Raw genomic sequence first — 22,213 nt, forward strand, 5'->3', positions numbered from 1 at the left:
TCCTGTAGTTCAGACTACAGAATTTCTGCAACCTCTTAATCAGACCATGCTTCTATACCTTTTCCAGCCATGTAGATGGATGCTCATGCTAATGATCACAGGATTGTCTGCCCCATACTTAATTATGTATTGACCGCTGCCATATACTTGTAATACTGCTGAGTTTGCTCACTCATCACAGTAACATAAAATATATCAGTGGTGAAGGTATCTATCTCATGAAAGATTAATATTGTGGTGAGGACAGGCACCAAACATAACTGCATTTAAAATGAAAGATAGAAAAATGAGATAAATCTGTTAATACTGATATGTGAGAGAGTTTCCTTTTATGGCTTCAATCTGTGTTCATGATTTGATATCATTCAATGTGAAGACAGTCAGGGTTTATCGGGCTTTGTACAGTATTTCAGTTACGTCATGGTTTGTCAGCTTAATGTGTGACAAAGGCCAGAAGTGACACAACTCATACGTGTTTACCACTTTAATGAAGCCCATGAGCATGATGTTGACAGGGGAAGGATGATCCTTGGCAAGTATCTAGGATTTATACCCACTGCCAGTGCATCTTGGCAGCCATGGGATACAACCTGCAGCTCTCTTAAACCTTTGTGAAGCTATTAATAGGTTTCTGGTAGACATGTGGAAGACTTTTTCAAATGTCTGTCATTTGCTTGCAGATTATATTCTTTGTTTTAAGCCTGACACTGGTTTATTTTATTTGATGATGTGGTGCCTTTTAATTTTTCAATTTTGTTTTTAAATCAGATTTTAGTTTTACTTTGGGCATTGGGTCTGCAATGGAACATTTTTATGTGAAACCAAAGTTACCTGAATCAAACCTTGCAGGTTTTTCTGAGAGATGCTAATCAAAAATGAGTATGAAAATTGTTAGTTTTTGGAGTTAGATGGCTCACTCCATGTGCTTTGACAGAGTTAAGGCCCTTACTAAGTGCAACATTAAGTTCATATCATTTATTACAGTGAATGTGCTGACACGAAACTAATGGATACAGCAATCCGTTTTTCTGTCCTATCCACTTGATGTGTATTTCTGTCAAAATGCATAAAACAAACTATGGTGATAACAAACTAAAGCATAGCTAATGCACACTCGGTGAGAGATAGTCCTGGTTTTACACAAAATGTGTGTCAGATGAATAGAATGGATACAGAAAATGACACATACTGTATTCCTTGGAACACATCCTAATATTAACTGTTAAAAATCTGTAACAAGTACATAGTTCTTTTGATTAAAGTAATCTTTGAACCTTACAGTACATTGCAAACCAAAAGTCACTGATTGGTTGAAGAACATGATCAAATGGGATTTGATTCCCGGAAATTGCAAGACTATTCGCTGTGTATTGACACCTAGAAACAATGCAAACAATTGTTTTGTTGCGTCATCCACAGTCGTGACGTCATTCAAATCATATTGTGACGTAAAGTCAGAATGATGTCACAAATGAGCAGCTCCAGATGCTACCATGGGAACCAGATAAAACGACCAGCTGATGACACTTCACTGCTGTACCCGTACTCGATGTAAAGGAGTGCAGACAGTAAAACCCTTTGGTTTACTTTTTGATTTACAATGTCAATAAACATCATGTGTTGGCCAATTTCCAGGTGTTATTAAGTATTTGAAGCTCAGGAATATTTCATTTGAAACCTCTGGCTGACGCCGTCTGTTCCAAATGTATTCCTGGGCTTCAAATGCTCAGTAACACCCAGAAATTGGCCAACACATGATGTTTATCTCCCAAGTCTGCTACACCATTTTATCACTTTACAGAACTCTTGTGTTTCATGTATTTCATGTCCGGACATTTTAAGTCAGTAAGTAGGGGTCCTGTGGACCCCAAATTTTGTCTGTCAAGGTAAATTCCTGGATAGTAGTTTCTCTGTTTTCATTGCTTTTGATACATATCTACATAAGTAACTTTGGTAACAGAGCAGCTGTTTCTCGAGGCTCATGTCCAGCCGATGTCATTAGCAACTATGTTGTGTGGCTACCTGGCCGTTATCCAGGATCAAACATTCTCTTGTTGGACACTGTGGCATCTGTTTCCTTTCAAGAAACATTAGTTAATGATGCCAACCTTCAGATTGGTCTATTATTTGTGTTCTTCAAAGGGTTTATTAGATAAGGTTAGAGAGGTTATGGATATTAGAAATTGTTTCTTTAATGATGGTGAGGTTTTTGAGAAACATACTTTCTCACAGCTGAGAAATGTTAAGTTGTGTCAGTGGAAACATGGTGTTTATATCTCAACACCCAGTTGTAGTTTAATACCGCTTTAACATTTTTGGGTAGAAAAGGTAAAGTCGGGCACAGTTTAAAAATGTTCAACACTTTGGTTGTATGATTGTGTAATAGCCTGTTTGCCTTGTAAAGAGGAACCAGACTGATCTTAAAACTGTCCATAGACATATCACATAGGTGTTCACTATCAAATCACATGTCCAATCATATTTCATTGTCATGCTCTCAAATAATGCATGAATCTACTGCTAGGGAAAGTATTTGTTTTCCACAAATCACAGTCTACCACCTCACATCATGTTTTAGTCATTGTGTGTGTTCACCTTCAAACAACCTGTAAGTACACTTCAAGTCAGATGAATGTATGCTGATCCTCAAATTACGCGCAAGTACAGCCTCAGATCACATAGTGTCTGTGTTCGAATTTGTCTGGTCCCTTCACATCTCTGTTACAGCTTGAGTTATGTCTCTTGGGTGTATAAAAATACCTGCTTTGATTACTGCCCTTCACCTGCTGTTGTTTGATGGCAGGCAGACAACACAGGCAGATGAGAGATACCATGGAACTAGGTTTGATTGGTTCTTTCACAATCAAAGAAACAGTGTTGTCATGTAGAGAGCTGCCATGATTTAATTAAGTCTGAAATTAGCAATGGTTCTGTGAGTATGGAATACAGTCAGTGCACCAGTTATATTCGCTGTAATGAAACTATTGTGATGGAGAGTGTGTGGTATGTCTTGCTCTGGCTAGCTACTTCACGGGTCCTTCAGCCACACTGCTATGGCCATTAGTATAGTTGATTACTGAATATCATATTTTCTTAAGGTAATAAAGGAGGGTTATCAGTTCATCTCTAATACGTGACTGACTGAGATGGTATTGACAAATCCGAAGTTGTATTTACAAAGAAGTGTGTAGACTCTGTACTGTGTTTATTACTTTACCGACACTCATAGACACCCATGGTAAATGTCTGGGATCTGCATTAATTCAAGCTCTCATGTCTTTCAACTTCAGCCACATTTGCAGTGATATAACCTGGTAACTGCTCAAAAAAACTGCTCATCCACCTACACACTCGCTTAGCCACTCAACCACCTACCCAATCACTCACTGACTGACTGAGTGTTTGAAACTGGGTCTTCAGCGTGACGAGTGAATGCTTTAACCTGCGGAACAAAGGGACAGTTGGGGCGCCTGGCAGTTAAATTGTTCTCTCACCAAACCAAAGACCCAAGTTCGATTCCCCATATCTGTACAATGTGCGAGATTTCTGATGTGGGTGATAATACTGGAACATGGCATAAAACCTATCACTCACTCACTCACTCACTCACTCAAGCACTCACTCACTCAGTAACATTATGTATTGAAGCACTTAATTTATTTTCATAAAATAATTAACTTTGAATCAAAGTGTTTTGGTTGTATTTCAGGTGATCCTTGTCCGATGGAATGAACCTTATCAAAAGCTTGCAACATGTGACAGCAGAGGCGTCATCTTTGTGTGGATAAAGCATGAAGGTCGCTGGTCTATTGAGCTGATCAATGACAGAAACAGTCAGGTTCGTTATGTGACTACATTTTTTTCTGTATTGCTCCTTCTAATGGAAGAAGCACACAAGTCTGTTCATTATCCAACCTCATGTACATGTGCTGGTAGCATTGCTGATTGCATATGTGGAGCTGACACATGTCAATCTTGACAATGTATTATGGGATCTTTTTCAGTATTTTGTACGGAGGAGATATGTGATACCATATCATGGCATCACATATGACCTTGACCAGTAGAAAAGGCAGTTCTTTTTTACATCTCTTGAGCAGTACACTTTAAAGTATGCTCTCTTGAAATGTTTTATTGTTGCAGTTATAGATCAGTATGACACAAAACAACTAGAGTCGAACCCTGTTTACTCGGACCCTACATATCTGGAAACCCTGTATTCCAGACGATTTTTATGTGAAACGAAACTCATGTTTATTAATTGTACTCGCTTAACCGGACCCCATGCTTCCAGACTTGGCCGGCGAATTTTCAAATCATTCCCGTATATTTCCTCTGAAATATGATCCAGTTATCCAGATGGAGTGATCTGTGCAAAGTGCATGTGTATGTGTCACATTAATACCGTTTACTGCACGACTATGTGATTTCATTCTTAATTTGTTGGAAGGCATTTGATGTGAATTGATAAATTAGCCATCAAAACACTAAGGATGTGTGTCACTCAGGTTGTTGTTAGGATTTGGTGTGTGTGAGGACATACGTCTTCAGGGCATTTAAAATTAAAAAAAAATATGCAATTGCAAACATATATGCAAAATAGAGACTTTTTGTCATTGATTTACGTTTTCCATCTAACTTACCACCTGAACCCCGACACGCTACACGATTGCATCCAAGACAATCTGACAAATGGTAACCTGCATTCCTGCGTTCCGCCTTCCATGTATTATTGGTACACTTACATATTATGATGATTGACTGTTAATTTATTGATATATGTACATGAAAAGTTTTTGCTTTCACTAAATTTTCACATTTTGCCCGTTTGATCCAGTTAACCGGGGCATCTTGCTATCCGGACGATTTTCAAGTGAAATCAAAACGTCTGGATAAATGGGGTTTGACTGTAAATGTGATCTGATGAAATAGAACTGCACAACTGTAAAAATCATTGCAGTGGAGTGAAGACAAAAGACAATATTCTGAAAAGAAGATGCTTTTCCACCTGCGTGACAATGTCTGATTTAACTGGATATAATGCTAAATTAGGTCTCTGTAGGGAGCAGAGTACCTGGTAGTTTTTGTATGAGTAACCATGGAAACTTGTTTGGTTTTAGAGCTAGTGAATGAATGACGTCAGGAAATACCTGGAATCTTGTAAGGAAAGAAAGATCATGTGTCACAGTGATACAAGCCATTTATGTTAAACTGGATGTTTTTATGGGCCGAGACATCTTCCATCATGCTTGAGAAAAAATGCAAACAAAAATTGTGTGTCCAATCTTATCCATTTGTAATTGGTTTTTTTTCTGACCATTTATTGAACAAGCAAAGACAAGTGGGTTTTTGAAAGATAAGTTCAGACTTAAAATGGGATTCTTGTGACATTTTCAGTGCTGAAAAGGTATCAGAATTTTTAGTTGGTGGGGGTATTTGGGTGGGTCATTGATGTTTAAGGATCAACCTCTAGGATTGCACTGTGTAAAATAAGTTGCCATTGATCATCATATCAGTTGTAGTTTTATCAAACTTGTGTATACTGTGGAGAAATTTTGAAAAAAAGATAAAGAAAATGGCAACATGGAAGATTGGGTTGACAGGGTGGTTGAAAGACAGCATGAATTCATTGAGTTACCTTGCCCATACTCAGTTATTTACCATGAAGCTGTAAATTGTAGCATCGACTTTCTTCCAGTGACTGAGAAAGATTTTGCTTTGCCAGCAGCTAGATGTGCTTGATATTTTTAAACAACTGCATCAGCATGTTTAGATTCCACTTGTTCATCAAAGAGTTAAACACGCAAAAGAAACTATATAGAAGAGAATACATTAGAAAAGGATCCAAGTCATGAACTGATCAGTACTAAAGATTTGTGAGTGAACATCCATTCTTATTTTCATCACTATTTGGCCATTTACGCTGAGTGGAATTTGTTTTGGCAAATATTTGATTATGCTCTGGGGCTGACATTTTGAATTTTATAATTTGGTTGGATCATTTTCAGTTTCTTAGGATTTGTTAACTCCACAGATATTGAACTTGGTTTTTGCATGTACTGGTACAGATCCTAATAAATGAAATATTGATGAAAGAGCTATCAAGGCCAAGGTTGTCTTTGAGATTAATGTAAAACACTGTTGCATTATTCATTGCCAGTTACTGATGCACTTTATCTTCTATAATCCTGTGGATAATTACTGGATCTTATGAAGTTCTCGTAATTGGGACCTGGAAGTAATGTTTCAAGATTGGAAGTATATTGACTATGGCCATTGTGGGACTTTAGAAGACATGACCATGAATGACTTGCATCTTTTTAAGTACAAACTCAAAATTCCGTGTGCTGAATAGTATTTTTTGTTTTCGGTATTGTTTTTCATTGGTTATCATTAGTGCCCTGCCATTAGGATAGGCTAACCTGATGGTAAATGGTTGGTCAGTCATGTTATGTTTGACTGTCATTGCTATCAGATAAGGACAAACTTTGTGGATGAACAACTTCTTTATTGAAGTGATGCTTCAATACAGATTGACAATGATACAAATATCTGTATTGAAACATCACTTCATACTTGCTTGACAACAATCCAAGAATCTGTATAAAAACATTGTTTCATACTTTCTTGACAACGATACAAGAATCTGTATCGAAACATTGCCTCATACTTTCTTTACAATGATGCAAGAATCTGTATTGAAACATTGCTTCATACTTTCTTTACGACGATAGAAGAATCTGTATCGAAACATTGCTTCATACTTTCTTTACAATGATGCAAGAATCTGTATCGAAACATTGCTTACAAGAATCTGTATCGAAACATTGCTTCATACTTTCTTTACAACGATACAAGAATCTGTACAAGAAATGATGCAAGTAACATCGCTTCACTCGAAAAAAGAAGTTGTTCTACCACAAAGTTTGTCTTTATCTGATTCATCAACTTCTAAACATGCATCTCAAAGAAGTTATCACTTCTGTAATGAACTGAAACATTTCTGTCAGATGACAATATTATCTGGGAAAACATGTTAGACTTGAAATCTTACCCCATACAATACTTTTGAGGTCAATAAAACATTTCATGGTTGATGTGATGGTCTGTGATGAACATTGATTTGATAGATTCTAAGTGATGTCTTTGAATGTAAGCACTTTAGCATGCATGCTTGTGTATATGCATCAGCACAGATCATGATTTCACAACTTATCCTTTAGTGATTATGTGCCTGTTTGAATGTAAACATTAGGCACAGTTTCCAAACTATCCTTTAATGATTATATGCCTGAACTTATCCTTTAGTGATTGTGTGTCTTTTTGAATGTAAACGTTAGGCACTGTTTCTAAACTTATTCTTTAGCGATTGTGTGCCTGTTTGAATGTAATTTCTAAGCAAGAATGTCCCTGTATATCCCAGACTGATGAGAAAGATGGCTCCAGTAATGATCAGATGTATAGACGATTAATGGAAATGGAGTGTGACTTGAATATTGTGTCGAGACATCCAGGGAGTGGATGTAGTCTTCACACCATCACAGAAGTAGATTGGCAGAAGTGACAGTTGGTGTTGGAACCACCAGCACTCACATATGTCAATAGCCAAGAACACAGATGACTGTTTTCCCCATGTTAACATGAACAAATAATTTATAGGCACAAATCATGGATGACAACTTCTTCTTATTGTATGTCACATTTCTGGGCTGTTCCTTGCCTTTTCACCAGGTGAATTGAAAGTGCTGTCATTCAGCGAAGAAGCATGGAAGAGCCCAGAAATGTGACATACAATAAAGAATAAGTTGTCATCCACAATATTTGCCTTTCCCTTGTACACCAACTTCTGTATGTCTCTCAAGAACCTCAACAAGTTATTTGTCCTACCAGGCCCCAATTTTTCGAAGCAAACTTATGTCTGAGTTTTGACTCAAGTTAAAGTTTTTACTCAAATTTTAGAAAATACATTTCCCAGAATGTACAGAAATTGATATTCTAGTATGACATTTTGAGATACTCGATTCTGATTGGTTGACTGCTGCACGTGACCGTCCTTAAACCTAAATCAAAAGACCACTAATTACACATCGACCGCTTCACCTGCGTATGAATACATAGCACTTGCTGACCTTTTTGTTTGTAAACAAACATGTCGTTTGAATTAGACATAGGTGATTTTGGTACCTTCTACGAGATATTCGGAGAAGAGAAATTTCATCTAAAACCGGAATGGTTCGATGATGACCTACTGGAATCAAGCGGTACACATGAAATTCTTCAACAACAGAATTGCGGCACACATTGAGTGTCACTGAATTAACGCTAGATGCGACATAGAGCGGTGCTGGGTATTACATGACTGCTAACATCACATCACGTCTAAGTTAGTAATTAATGTTTCATCACTCGTAACACAAATAAATACACAAAACGAACCTCACAATGTCTATATATGTGGGGATGGAATTTTGTTCAGTGACGGCCGCTTGTTCAGTAATACCCGACACCGCTCTAAAAAACAGTCGTACAAGACTGTACTGCATACGGTTGCCACTCCAAAACAAAGCACAAAACAGTATGAATTAAAATGAAAATGAAATTTATTATTATAAACAAATCTCTGTTAAATGTAATCTTAGTAAGCAGTACACAAACCATTGTGTTCGGTCCACCACTGTAACACTCTTATCATATGCAGGTGTTGAGGCTAGAGAAATTGTCAAAATAACAAATCACAAAAACCATCAAAGTTTATCATCCTACAACACCGATTCATCGGCAGCACAGAAACGCCATTACTCAACCATCCTTCACACCAGCAATGAAAACACTCGGCCTATCCCTAACCTGATGCCTTTGGTCCCCACTGCATCGTCAGTTGTTGCACCATACACATCTACTATAAACGAGTCCAATATCAAAACTGGGATGTCTGGTCTATTCCAAATTGGCAACAGCAGCGTGGTGATTAATAATTACTTCCGTGAGTAAGTTTGAAAGTTTGAAGTGACAACACTTTACAGTCGTCCTACTTGTAGGTCATGGGCAAGTCTATAGTAATGTAATCTAGGGGTGAGGTGATTTTTCTGTTGCATATAATTGTATAAAATTGTTTGGGGGTTCTACACTATGTAACTCACAGCATTGTATCCATATGTAGAGACACAAACAACTTGTTTGAGCATCCAAAATAAAGTTCTTGTACTTTGCAAATGTTTTGTCTAAATCATTGCTCATCCTGTTCTTGAGTTGGACGATTCCATATCGATTCCTGGAAAAACGCCCCATCACAACTCTGTGCTCTTTTGCGTGAAAGTGTCCGGATTTCAAACGCGTGTCAGTCGTGCTAGAATGGAGATAAACCTATTCTGTTTTCATTTTTGCGGTCCTTTATCTGTTGATTTAAGACCGGTAAATGTTTCATTTAAAGCCTCACGCTAACGCTTTAAATGAAACATTTATCGCTAACACTTTAAATGAAACATTTACCGATCTTAAATCAACAGATAAAGGACCGCAAAAATGAAAACAGAATGCCTTTATCTCCTAATTATACTAAAAAATATTAGACAGTTTTGTGAATATATTGCTCAAGTTGTTTGTTTTTTTTGTGTTAGAAATGCAGTATTGTTGAAATTTCAGCTGTTTCAAATTGTTAAACTCAGTTTGAAATTAAGTGAAAACTTAAGTGTGGTTTGAGAAATCAGGGCATGGTCATATATATTTGTTTTAATGACATCGAGTTCTGTCACCATTACTGTCACAGTAACACATACTGTCCCTAATGGTTAAGGATTCTTGTATTGAAAATTATGTCCATTCTTCTCAAGTTTTTGTGATTATGCCAAGGCATGACATGTTGCCCACTAAACCACACACTTCTGCGGTTTCTGCATTCTCTTCCCACAAAGGTTACTTGTCATATCTTCCTATGAACTTCTGTTCTAATACGGCCATATTTCGTGGTTCTCATAAAATCCTCTCCCGGCAAAATATGGCAGCAGATTTATTTCCCATCAGTCCAATCAGAACACGTGTTACATCAGCCTAGATTCAACTTGACAAATTCAAGCAATGTGGAGATACAAATATGGCATGACTGAGTTCTGTCTAGAAGAAACATTTGAGTATCTCGCTCAGGAAGAGGCTCTAGTTTTCACGATTCATCCGGAAATTACCGAGATCTTGCGAATGATTACTTTTGAAACAAGGTCGCTAATTGCACAACTAAATTTGATTGCCTCCAATCATGAGTCATGAACACTCGCACCATGAAAGGGTCGTATTAGAACAGAGGTTACGTAGGAAGATATGACAAGTAACCATTGTGGGAAGAGAAAGCGGTTTCTGTTGTCCACAAGTGAACTAAGAGCATTTTCTACCTAAGCAGTAGTCATGTCAGCTTGATTAAGAGGATAGGGAGAAGGTTGAAGTTACCAAGTTTAGAGGTTTACCCCCATGCTGTAAGAAGATGACAAGAGGAATTAAACCTCCTTAAATCTAGATAAGGCTGGACCATTTATAATTTTTATTTTTTGTTTATTATCCTCAGAAAACCTGAAGGCTGGATGGGGGGAAAGGGGAAAAAAGCCCCAGTCAATGCCAAAATTCCCATGAGTTTTTCAAATGCGATTTTCAAGTTGACTATCACTGAAGTGCCCGAAGCACTAATTTTTAACACATATATTGTTAAATAATTTGGTATAAAATCTCTGAGAACAGATACTGGTGTTTACGTGTTCAACAAAAAGCCTTGAATAGTCAGAGTCTTGCTCCCATATATCTTAACTTTGGGATTTTATTTTGGGGGGTGGGGGGATTTTTTTTTCTTTTTTATTCTTGAAAAAATATGACCAGCGGATCCATAAAACAAGAACTAAAAGTGGTCTGGCGTAAACTTAGATGTTTGGAAATTGTATGTTTATTCTATGCAACTGTGTATAGCACGTCAACATCAGCTGTTTCTGAGATGTTGCTGATCAGTGCTTGCTGATTAGTCCCTGAGGCTCAGGTGCTTGCTGATCAGTCCCTGAAGCTCAGGTGCTTGCTGATCCATCTCTAATGTTCAAGTGGTTGCTGATCAGTCTTTGAGGCTCTGGTGCTTGCTGATCCATCTCTTAGGTTCAAGTACTTGCATGTGAATATGCTTGCTGATCATGCTTTGAGATGCAGGTGCTTGCTGGTGAATCTGTTGGTCAGTCTGTGCAATTTATGTGTTTGATTTAGACCTCACCATTTGTCCGTCCTTGTTTGCTGGAGCCTAGACTGGTAACACTTTGTAGTCTGAGAGGACACAGCTTTGAGTTTTCTTTTGACAGCTTCTGACACCATTCCTTTTCTGTCTTCATCCCTATTTAACTCCATGTTGATCTTGTGCAGTTCTTTCCATGGAATGTTCACAGATATCCCAACTGATTAACACTTTTGATTCTCAACTTGACCTGAAGAAATAAATGAACAATCTCTGTTTAAGCATCACCCTTGGTGGAGATCACCATTATCCATTTTAGGTAGAACATAGTAAGTCCAGATAAATTGTTCAAATTGACAAAACTTAATTATTGGATCAGACATGTTTAATTTGGCTTCTGGATTTGTAAAGGGTCCATTTTGTGAGTAAGACAGATCTTTCCAACATTTAATTACTGTCTGAGAGAAGTCACTTCCTTCACCAGGATTGACTCTATCTGTGCATAACTCTGCAAATGTCCAAATAACAATGCTGCATGTCTGGTAACATTGAGACTGAAGTAGGATATTCCCGCAGCCTGCCAAACCATGTGACAACAGATGACTTTACATGATCATTCTCCAACATTGATTGAACTGCCCTTTGCCTGATCAGCCTGGAAATGAAGTTGTAGCTATCAAGGTGGTAGGAAAGTTCCATGAGCTGATTTGTAGGTCCAAGTCAGTGAGCTTGAGAACCATGTACCAAGATTATAAATTTGCATTTGATATCCAACAAGGGCTGCATTGTGAAATAATGACAATTACAATGAGTTGAAACCAGTGTTACCTAATGCAGTTATTTTGATTGAGTCTTGTATGAGGATCTTTTGGTACAAATATCTGAGCCAGTTATTGATAATGGAATGTAGAGATATGGAGCTAAGTATCTTCCAGGAAAAGTGGATGTCTAATGTTGAAAGTTTATTGGCATATCAGGTTATTCCATAAGACAGAATGTGGAAGTGGGCAAAGGTTTTTGAAGTCGACATAGGCTGTTGGGAACCAGTTCTCGCCCCACAGTGGAGGCTTTTACTGCAAGGCTAAATTGTAAACAGAAGTGTAAGTGGAAGGTTGCTAGTGTGTTCTTTGTTGTACGGTTTGAGCCTGTCATTGAAATGATGGTGAAGCCTGTATTTGTGAAAACTTGAAGGTGGTCGTCACTTCAGTGGAACATGCTGTTTTAGGGAAATGGGTTAGCTATTCCTAAATTGTTTGTAGCCCATATGAACTTCTTAAGCCCATTCCTTAACACATTGTCTATGGTCAAAGTTAAGAATTCTTGGGCTACGAATGTTTCCAGAATATAGGCTTGTTTGGACTGTCTCATTAGGGCAAAGGTTGTTTGCTTATTTGGTCAGTCGGTTAGAGGACAGTAATTGTAAATTGTCATCATGAGACCGTCACTGAAAGGAAAATGTATGTGTGAAAGCTTGCTTCATGGTCTGAATAGGTCCCCATGAGCTTAAGTATTGTGTCCATGACATTCAGGGTAGAGTTATACAACCTGACCACTTTCAACATAGTTACTAGCTAGTTATCAAGCTTTCAAAGGTTTATTCAAACTAAAGTTACAAGTAAAAAAGCATAAAGCTCATTAACTGAAGTTTTAACTTCATTTATAGGAAGAGAACACTCTTCTAGAACACTTCTTCTCCCACGCCATTCAAGTTAAGAATATGAACTCTTCTCCATGTCTTCCATGTGGAAATACATAAGCATTTCCTTGCCATACTAAGTGAATAAAATCTATGTATATGAGTTGTAAATGCTTTGAAGAGGTTTTAGCTGCTGTCATCTGATGCCTCTAATCTTTTTACTTCTTCTCTGTTCATGAAAGTGAAACTTTGAAAACTTGAAAATAGTTGATCTAAATATGGTCTCTGCCCATTTCTATCCATTCTGTTTCCATGGCAACAGAATATTGGAAATTCCTTACTTGGCTGTTGGTTCTCAGATTATATAAGGTCTCTGTATATAGTTTGTATTCACTTAATAATTGGTTCTCTGTTTATGAAAGTATTGTGCATAATTCTGTGTTGTATTTTGTGCTCACTTCAGCATTTAATGCCTGTACTTTGCCTCTCAGCTTACAAAATGTGTGAATTCTGTTTTCTTATCTTGTGGAAACCTCCTCACAATGAAGTAAAGCGAAACATTGCATGGAGGCGTGATCTCACTAGTGATATCTCTCAAGCAGACATGATTGTGAAACATTTCACATGATGAAGGAAGTAAATAGTTGCCCAACTGAAACATGTTTAGTAGATTTGAGTCGGTCAATGAAACACTCGAAGGAGACACTCTTGCAGGCACAGATATTCTTTGGGCTTGACATAAGTAGTTTTCTTGAAGTTATGGCCCTGTGGCTTTATGGACAGTTCTTCTAAAGAGCTTGGCCAAGCACCATGCTGGGTTGAATCCATAGTTAAACATAGACTGACAACAGTCTAAGATCACAATATGGAATGAGACCAAAATCTTCAGGACAAGGAGTGCAGCTGGTAGATTCAACTTTGGTCCATCTTTCCAAACTCTGACTCACTGTTAGTTTCATGTTGTCCTCTTCCCTAACCATTTCTTCTGATAATGTCTTTTGGTTTTATTTGGAGATACATCAAGTGATACTGTTTCAGAATCACAATTCAAAGTTCACTTTTTTTTGTTAAAAGACTTTCATCATGTTGTTTGCTGTTTGGCATTTTGTGGATCCTAACATCATTCCAGTCAAATTTACAAGCACAGGTTTTCCTTGTCTTGTGAGATTACCTGCTCCTTCGTAATGATGGCATGCAGTTATACAACCCTGTTAGGAGCTGTAAAATTTCCCAACATGTCCCTGGATGGCCATTTTGTCATAACTGCTTCAGTGGTTGAAGCAGCAGCAGCCTGGTGTATTTTGACAGTTGCAAATAGGTCACTTGTTATAGAGTGGATTCACCTTGACATAATTACATTCTAGTGGGAGGGTCATTAAAATAATACCCATATTTTTAGTGCTGGGGAGGAGGGGGCACATATTGGTAAAAGGGGAGAAGGGGTTACATATTGTTAAGGTGCGGGAAAGAGGGGTACATATTGATAGGACGGGGTAGGAGAAGGTGCATGTTGTTAGGATGTGGTAGGAGGGGTACATATTGTTAAGTTAGGGGAGAGGGGTACATATTGTTAGGACAGGGTTGGAGGGGTGCATATTTGTTAAGGTGTGGTAGGAGGGATACATATTGTTAAGGTGGGGGCGGATGGGTACATATTGTTTAGGGCGGGGGAGGAGGGGGTATATAATGTTTAGGCGGTGGAGGGGGGTACATATTGTTAGGGTGGGGGAAGAGGGGTACATATTGCTAGGGTGGGGGAGGAAGGGGTACATATTGTCAGGGAGGAGGAGGGAGTAGCTAGGTCATGAAATAGTTAATGTCTTGTGACACCAGTAATCATTCGTGGTAATGTTGCATATTATGTTTTTTTATAAAAATCCTTAACATTGTAGGACATGAAGATGGTCATCTGAAATTATTACAAGAATAAGTGAAGGGTCAATATTTTCAATACATGTGAGCATGAAAAGCCTCTGCTTTGGTTAAAACTGTCTGAATGTGTTTGTGGTTTTACCCTGTGTCAGATATAGCTGCCTCGGGTTTCCAGATAAGGTCAATGATCAGGCCAGTTGCAAAATTTTGCATACTGGTTTCCTTCTGTTTGACTGAATATGTGTTTGTATAAACCTGTTTATATCTTTTCTAACTGTCTAGTAATTGAATCATTTTGTCCAAATTGTTGCATTCCTAGACGACCGCCATTTTATTTTCTGAATTGCCTTGAATGAATGTTGATCTCCAACAAGTCAGCAAGACACCAGGGCCTTGGTTCCTTTTTCTGTTATTCAAATAAAAATATTTGTCGAATTGTGTTATACCTTCTGTAACTGTATACGATATGAAAACATATCGTTTGCATTCAAGACGAGTTGTTACATATGGTAAGCGACTAACGGCATCGGGTGGTCAGTGTCGCTGACTTGGTTGACACATATCATCGGTTCCCAATTGCGCAGATCGATGCTCATGTTGTTGGTCACTGGATTGTCTGGTCCAGACTCGATTATTCACAGACTGCCGCCATATAGCTGGAATTATTGCTGAGTGCTGCATAAAACTAAACTCATTCACTCACTCACATATGGTAAGTATAAAATTCCAACTGGGTTTATCCAAATACAACTGGCAGAATACATTTAGAATCTGAATTTAGAATAAAAACAAACAACCATTTGATGCATAAAAAAACTAATTTCCTAATTTTCTTATACCTGCACTTGTTTTCTGAATAAGTACAAAGTAGAACATGAACACTGGATTTACTGAAAACATAATATTGACAGCTAAATATCGTTACATGACTTGGCAAAACTTTCCTCTCATATGTTCTCAATAAATCTGTCTTAGAAATCTCTAATTTAGTATGGTAACTAGTCCAAATGTATACATGTCTTAGATTTCATACTTTTTATTGAATTTATGTTCAACAGATTGGAATTAAGATCATTGGAATTAAGATGGAATGACTTCTAAGTCTTTATCATATGTAATTACAGTATGATATACTGAATAATGTGTGTCATTTTTTAATCCAATCAATTAGGAAAACATTATGAGCGACATCAATTCATTCATACTAAAATAACAAAACGATCAACTTGATACACATCATATCACACCTCGATATGTTTCAACGACTGATCAGCTATGAATGTGATGACTTGACCTGAAATTTGGTGTTATTTATAGACATGTGAACTAGACATGTGACAATGCATGCTGTTACGAACAGTACCGATGATTGTGTGAAGGATCACGTGCCATTTACTATCCAGTTTCTATGTGTTGTGTTAATTTATTTAATATGTTTAACATAATTTAAGTAATGACAGTTTAGTTCCTTCAAAATAACAAAGATTATGGTTAATTTTTCCATGTTATTAAACAATGCAAGCTTTAGTTTGCCTCTTGTCAGTTTTCTGCATCATGATCATATCTCATATACCGAACCAAAACGGACCGAACTGAAGGCCTTGTACTGCAGTATGTACCGTAACATTGTGAGAGTGTACCGTTTCACCCCTAAGTACACTTGCAGTACAGCAATGTCATAGCATTGTGATGTCATCAAGTTCATGGCATCATAGCATTGTCAGGGCATTGAGCAAAATCTGCTGTGAAAACATATCTCCTAGGAGATATTGTCTCATCTCACATCTCCTGTGGAACACAGTATTTGATGATAATTAGTTTTAAATGATTTGGTATTTGAATTTCATTAGCCTGTGTTTAAAGTTTGAATGAGGCTAATGTGTGATATTTCACAAACAAGACTGATTATGTGCATAGTTATCGATAAACTTGCAACTGTTTAGTTTTAAGGATTTGGAATACTGGCAAATCTACTCTGCCATACAATCAAGGTTATGCTAAGTTAAACAACCTATAGCTTGCTTTATGTGTCATCAAATTGTGTAATAGTTATATTGTGTAGACATCATTTGGAGTAATTAATTAAGAAACTCAATCAGTTGTTAAAAAGTGAAATAGATTTTGAAAATATTGGTTAGCATAGGTGTAACTCCTTGTAATCCTTGAAGTACAATGCTGCTGTTGCTTTCATGTCAGATTCGATGATTAAGAATGTTGTTTAGCTACAGCAATATTACATACTATCTTACATATGTTTTCTGAGAACATCCACAAAATAAGATCAAATTACAGTGTTGCAGCACTGTGAATAATTACTATTTTATCTGACCAAAATATATTTACTGTTGTCAAGATACCGTTCTTTTACAGCATATGGGATTCAAATCCAAGTACACTGCTGTTTATGACCGTTATATGCTGTCTTTGAATGGCATTTAAAAGTAAGGAACAAAGTGTGATGGAAAAGTTGGCATCATCTTCCTGAAAATAAAGTTGACATCCATAAATTTTCCCTTTGTATATCATGTCCTGTCATGTTAATAACTGATTCAATCATCAGTATACTAGACTGTTATATCCTGACTGGGAATAACTGATTTTAACCATCCAATTTCAGTACTGTTATATGACTTATATCCTGACATATCCAGGGAATATCTGTTTCAAGTACAGATTCATTACAACATTGTAAATTTCAACTGCAGTGTCCAGACTAAGAAGGTTCTGTTGTAGTCTGTGTGGATTTCAGCATTTGGGTGTTCTCCTTGTGTCTCCAGAACCTGTTGGTGCTTTGCATTACGCAGCTAGCTACATAATTACTCCCTCCTAAGAATTATTGATATATAGTACAGCTGCTAAGCTGTATATAATAGGTGTATTCTAGCTAAAAGTGTTTGATTCAGACATCAAGATACTGTGATTGTCACTTCAACTCTGTGAACTGTAATTTGGATATCTTGATGGAAAATGTCATATTCGATGCATCTAAGACCCGTGTTGCTCCAGCAGCGGAAATGGTAATTGGATTCCTCCAGTGCATTACTGTCAGTGTCATCTTCAGTCCTTTCACTTGAATCCCATTGTTTTGGATTTGACAGCACTATGTCACATTGGCATGTTGAAATTTCTACCACGCTGACGTGGGATAATGGGGCCAAGAACTGCCAAGTGTTTTGGCAGGATGAAAAGTCTGGGAGTCTGGACGGGGAGATGAAGCTTGTGCCATTATGGTGTCGTGAATTGTGATAGATGCCTATAATGAATCTAGGACATTGTGCTTGTATCAAGTCAGTATTCACTATTCTATCTGGGTGGGAGCAAGATTGGTTGAGATCCACTGGGAGAATTCCATTAACTCTGCCAGTGGTTCTTTTTGTGAAGGAAAAAGTTGCTCCTCCTTGCTGAACAGATATATTGATCTGGTATTCCTCTCAATGCTTCCTACCTCCAGAGGAATCCAATTTCTTCAAAATGTGTGTAATCTTCAGAGATTCAACGTCACATTGGATTGGTGCACCAATGAACCGACATTCACTGATCAAATCTCAAGTGTTTTGTCCTCAATATTTTACCAGAACTTTTCAACAAATCAGCCAAATTATTGTGAAAAAATGAGCCTTAGAATTGGTCTAAAGACCTTCATTGACAGGTCCGGCACAAATCTTCCCATCTCTAATTCCATCAATTCTCATTGATGGGAGACTAAAACTTTCAGAATTGCAGCACAATGACTGATTTGTTCATTCCTTCTTGAAGCTGTGGCTGAGAGAAGCGTAGAACTGTGGTTACTGCTTTTTGATCTTTTGTGTGTTGTGACAATGATAGTGTTTCAAAACTCTAAACAAATTTACCTAAATGTTTAACTGACATTAAGGCCTTTGGTGAACCTGTTTACCTTTGGCCTTGTGTCATCAGAGTATTCTCAATATTTATTGACGTCACTTCAGTTTGTTTGAGAAGTGAAGAAAAAAGTCTTCTCTTTGCTGGAAGCCACCGTTCTGTCACTCCTGGTAAACAGGAAGAAGCTGAAAGTGTGCATGATAAAAACTCATGTGTTTGAGACATTGATTATTTAGTGCCTCCATATATTCTTTGATGGCAAAGGTGTTCTTACAGAGAGAAATGTAAATGCAACATTCCAACATCAAAGCTGAAGTAGAAAGGTCAGTAGTTTCTGTTTTGGAACACTTTCAATCATTCTGTTGCCTCACATTTAATGGGGACCTGTGAACATCCGGGTTAGAACTGATCTTCAGCAACCCATGCCTGTCATATGGGGCAACAAATGGGATCGAGTGGTCATTCGCTCTGACTTGGTTGACACATGTCATTAATCTGTTGTGTAGGTTGATCTTCATGCTGTTAACCACTGGATTGTCTGGTCCAGACTCAATTACTTGCAGACTGTCATCATGCAGTAGTATTACTGAGTGCGACATTGTACAACAACTCAACCACATAATTGATGGATCACAATAATTACTTCACAAGACTACACTATTTAGAATAACTTGGTAGCTTACAAATTTGAAAGTTCGGAAATTTATAAATTTATTACTTTAGTTGTATTTGCATTGGTGTTTGAGAAGCTTCTGGACGTGCTAGCTGTCTACTTTCATCATGTTGCATATATTACAAAATATTGATTTTGATGAGTTGGTTTGATTAGATAATTTAGAATATTACCTTTTGTATCTTAAGCAGTGATTTGCTATGTGAAGGGGATGTAATGAACTTGTTTTATACGATTTATCCAGTTAGCTAATGTACTATGATTATCAGATTCAGTGTATTGTATAGTGAGTATAGTGCATATTTTTTTTCAAAAAACCTTGATATGTAGTGTGAGTGGGCATTATACACACCATAATGAATGTTGATGTTCTTTTCCCAAAACACAATCTTTACACACAGCATGTAAAACTGGAAATAATGCGTCCTGAATGGAGTAATCACAAAATTACACTGTCTTGTTATAACAAGAATTTATTGTATGACTGGCCCTCATTCTTCAAAGCAGGTTACATGATCATAACTCCCAAGCGTTAGCACTTCTAACTGTTGTAGTGATACAATCACTTTGTGGAACATAGCGGGCCAGGACTTCTGTTTTGTTGTAATTCCTTAATTTTTATTTAAAAAGTCATTCAGTGTAATTCACCACCTATACATTGATATTAGCAAAATGTGATGTTATCCGCAGTGAACCAACTTATCAACTTATATTTACAACAGGCAATGTCAGATTACTGGTTTTGACACATTAAAATGAACTTTAGTTGACAAAAAATAGGTCTGTTTATCGTAAATGGAATACGTTGATATGTCTTATTTATTGTGTTTTATTATGATCCATCAAGATATGATTTGACTTATCAAATAGTACAATATTTAAGAAAATCTGAGCACTTTGATTAACTGTACCAAACTGTTTTGATAACATGTGACAAAAATAACATAATATTTGAATGTGTCTTTCCTGGAAAACCCCCCAAATAGTTTGAAATGTATTTAGACTGTTGGTTGAATTTTGGTTGAATACCATGACTGTTGCAGTATTCACTCATCATGCTGAAACCAAGGTTCAGTTCCCCGCATGGGAGTATATTCACATATTACTAAGATATACTAAAGTGTATGAAGCAAGTATGTACTGCAATGAGTGAGAATCAAGAAAACGTTTGTACTGTGATCAGAGTGAGTTTAGTTTTATGCCGCTTTTAGCAGTATTTCAGCAGTATCAAGGCAGGGAACACCAGAAATGGGCTTCATATATTGTGCACATGTTGGAAATTGAACACCGTTCTTTGGAGGGATGGATGAACGCTTTAACCTCAAGACCATCAAACCACCCGTACTGTGATCAGCAGCAGTGTGGCAAGTATGTTCTGTCATAAGTTAAAACCAATTCACCACCTATTCATGCGCCAACAGTTTTACAGATTAATACTAAGACTTTGGGTTTTCACTTATTTGTCAGAATTAATTACATGTGTGCACTCACGACCACTTAACACATTAATATGAGTAGCCACTGAAACAGATTCACTGGAGTTTGGCTGACGCAGAGGGGTAGCCTTGTGGTTAAAGGATTGGCTTGCTGTGCAAAAGGCCCGGGTTTGATTCCTCATATGGATATAATGTGTGAAGCCCATTTCTGGTGTACGTCATGATGTTATATTGCTGGAATATCGTGGCATAGAAACTCACTCACTCACTCACTCACTCACTCACTCACTCCTCACTCACTCACTCACTCACTCACTCACTCACTCACTCTTTGTAACTTTTCCAAGTTGTTAAACACCACCAATGTTTCTGTTCAGGCTTTCCAGTAAGTACAGCTTCAAGCTGTATCAGCTATTTTGTGGTTATTTTCGGCGTCTCGAAGTGATGAGATTCTAACAAACACTTGTAATTGCATGCATCTCAATCTTAATTTGATCAGTAGTCCAAAGTGTGTACATTTGACATGGCCCTGGTCATGCTGGAATCCATCCTTATTGAACTCTTCCTGTGCACAACCAGATAGAAGACCACAAGTTGACTAAGACTACGGCAGCAAGAGTGATTTAATCACCAGGACAGCAGCATGTGTACGTGCATTGTAGGAAGTGTAACATGAGAGCGCCATCATCACATGGAGCTTGCAGCTTCCCATCACCCAAGCCTCATTACGCTGTAGTGGTTCTGTTTGTGCCACTGGTGGGCGTCTTTCATCAGTTGTGGCAAGATGGGGTTGGATCTTTGAATTGTCTCATTAGTCACCCTGTGGCCACATTGTCCATGTTTTTCTACCTACAGCGGTGGTGTTCTAGATTCTGATGAATCCAGACGTCAATTTAAAAGTTAATAAAAGCAGTCATTGTGTTCCTTTCTCTGTTCATTTGAAGTCTGCTTTCTATTGGCCACTATCTCATTTAGGTTGGTATGAGGAAGTGTAGCTGTCATCTCATGAGGACTTGCTTATGGTGATGCTTCTGTGTAATGTTCTCATGTGACCAAATGAGTGGGGTCATAGATAAGATAGGTTCTTGATGACATGTTACCATGTTATAAGACACCAATTTTATCGCTATTTTTGTACTGTTCATGGTAGATATTTCTTTGTATGGTCACAGATGAATGGCAGTATAGAAACGTATTTGGATTCAGGTATGCAACAGTGCCATCCTGTTGAGGTTTAGGTTTGTCAGTTAGGATTTGTGTGTGCTGGCAAGGAGAAAATGTTTGAGAGTGGAAGCATAAATGTTCATAGAAAGTGTATTTGTTAAGTGTGTTCCAGTTTACTTGTCCCCTTTGAAAATCATGTTTATATTTAGAATTGGTCTTCTGCAACCTATTCTTTCATAACATGTCACTGGTTTGTCAGGTAGTCAGACTTTTGTAACAGGTGCATGCATGCTGTTTGGTTGGATTACACTGGATTACATGGTACAGGATCAATTATCTGTGGACTGATATGCTATAGCTGTGATATTAAGTTCAGACAACAAACAAAAATGGGGTCTTCA

At 37.6% G+C, this 22,213-nt stretch overlaps 1 protein-coding gene across 2 annotated transcripts in view; it reads left to right on the forward strand.

Moving 5' to 3' along the window:
• LOC137288093 (tubby-related protein 4-like) overlaps positions 1 to 22,213 on the forward strand; it is a 189,912-nt gene that overhangs the window by 69,513 nt on the left and 98,186 nt on the right. For both annotated transcript variants that reach the window (XM_067820470.1, XM_067820471.1), the window contains exon 2: positions 3,710 to 3,838. In XM_067820470.1, the coding sequence (XP_067676571.1) occupies positions 3,710 to 3,838 (129 nt within the window). The remainder of the gene's footprint in view (positions 1 to 3,709; positions 3,839 to 22,213) is intronic.

The sequence above is a fragment of the Haliotis asinina genome, chromosome 6 (genome assembly GCF_037392515.1).
Source record: "Haliotis asinina isolate JCU_RB_2024 chromosome 6, JCU_Hal_asi_v2, whole genome shotgun sequence".
Taxonomy (NCBI): Eukaryota; Metazoa; Mollusca; class Gastropoda; order Lepetellida; family Haliotidae; genus Haliotis; species Haliotis asinina.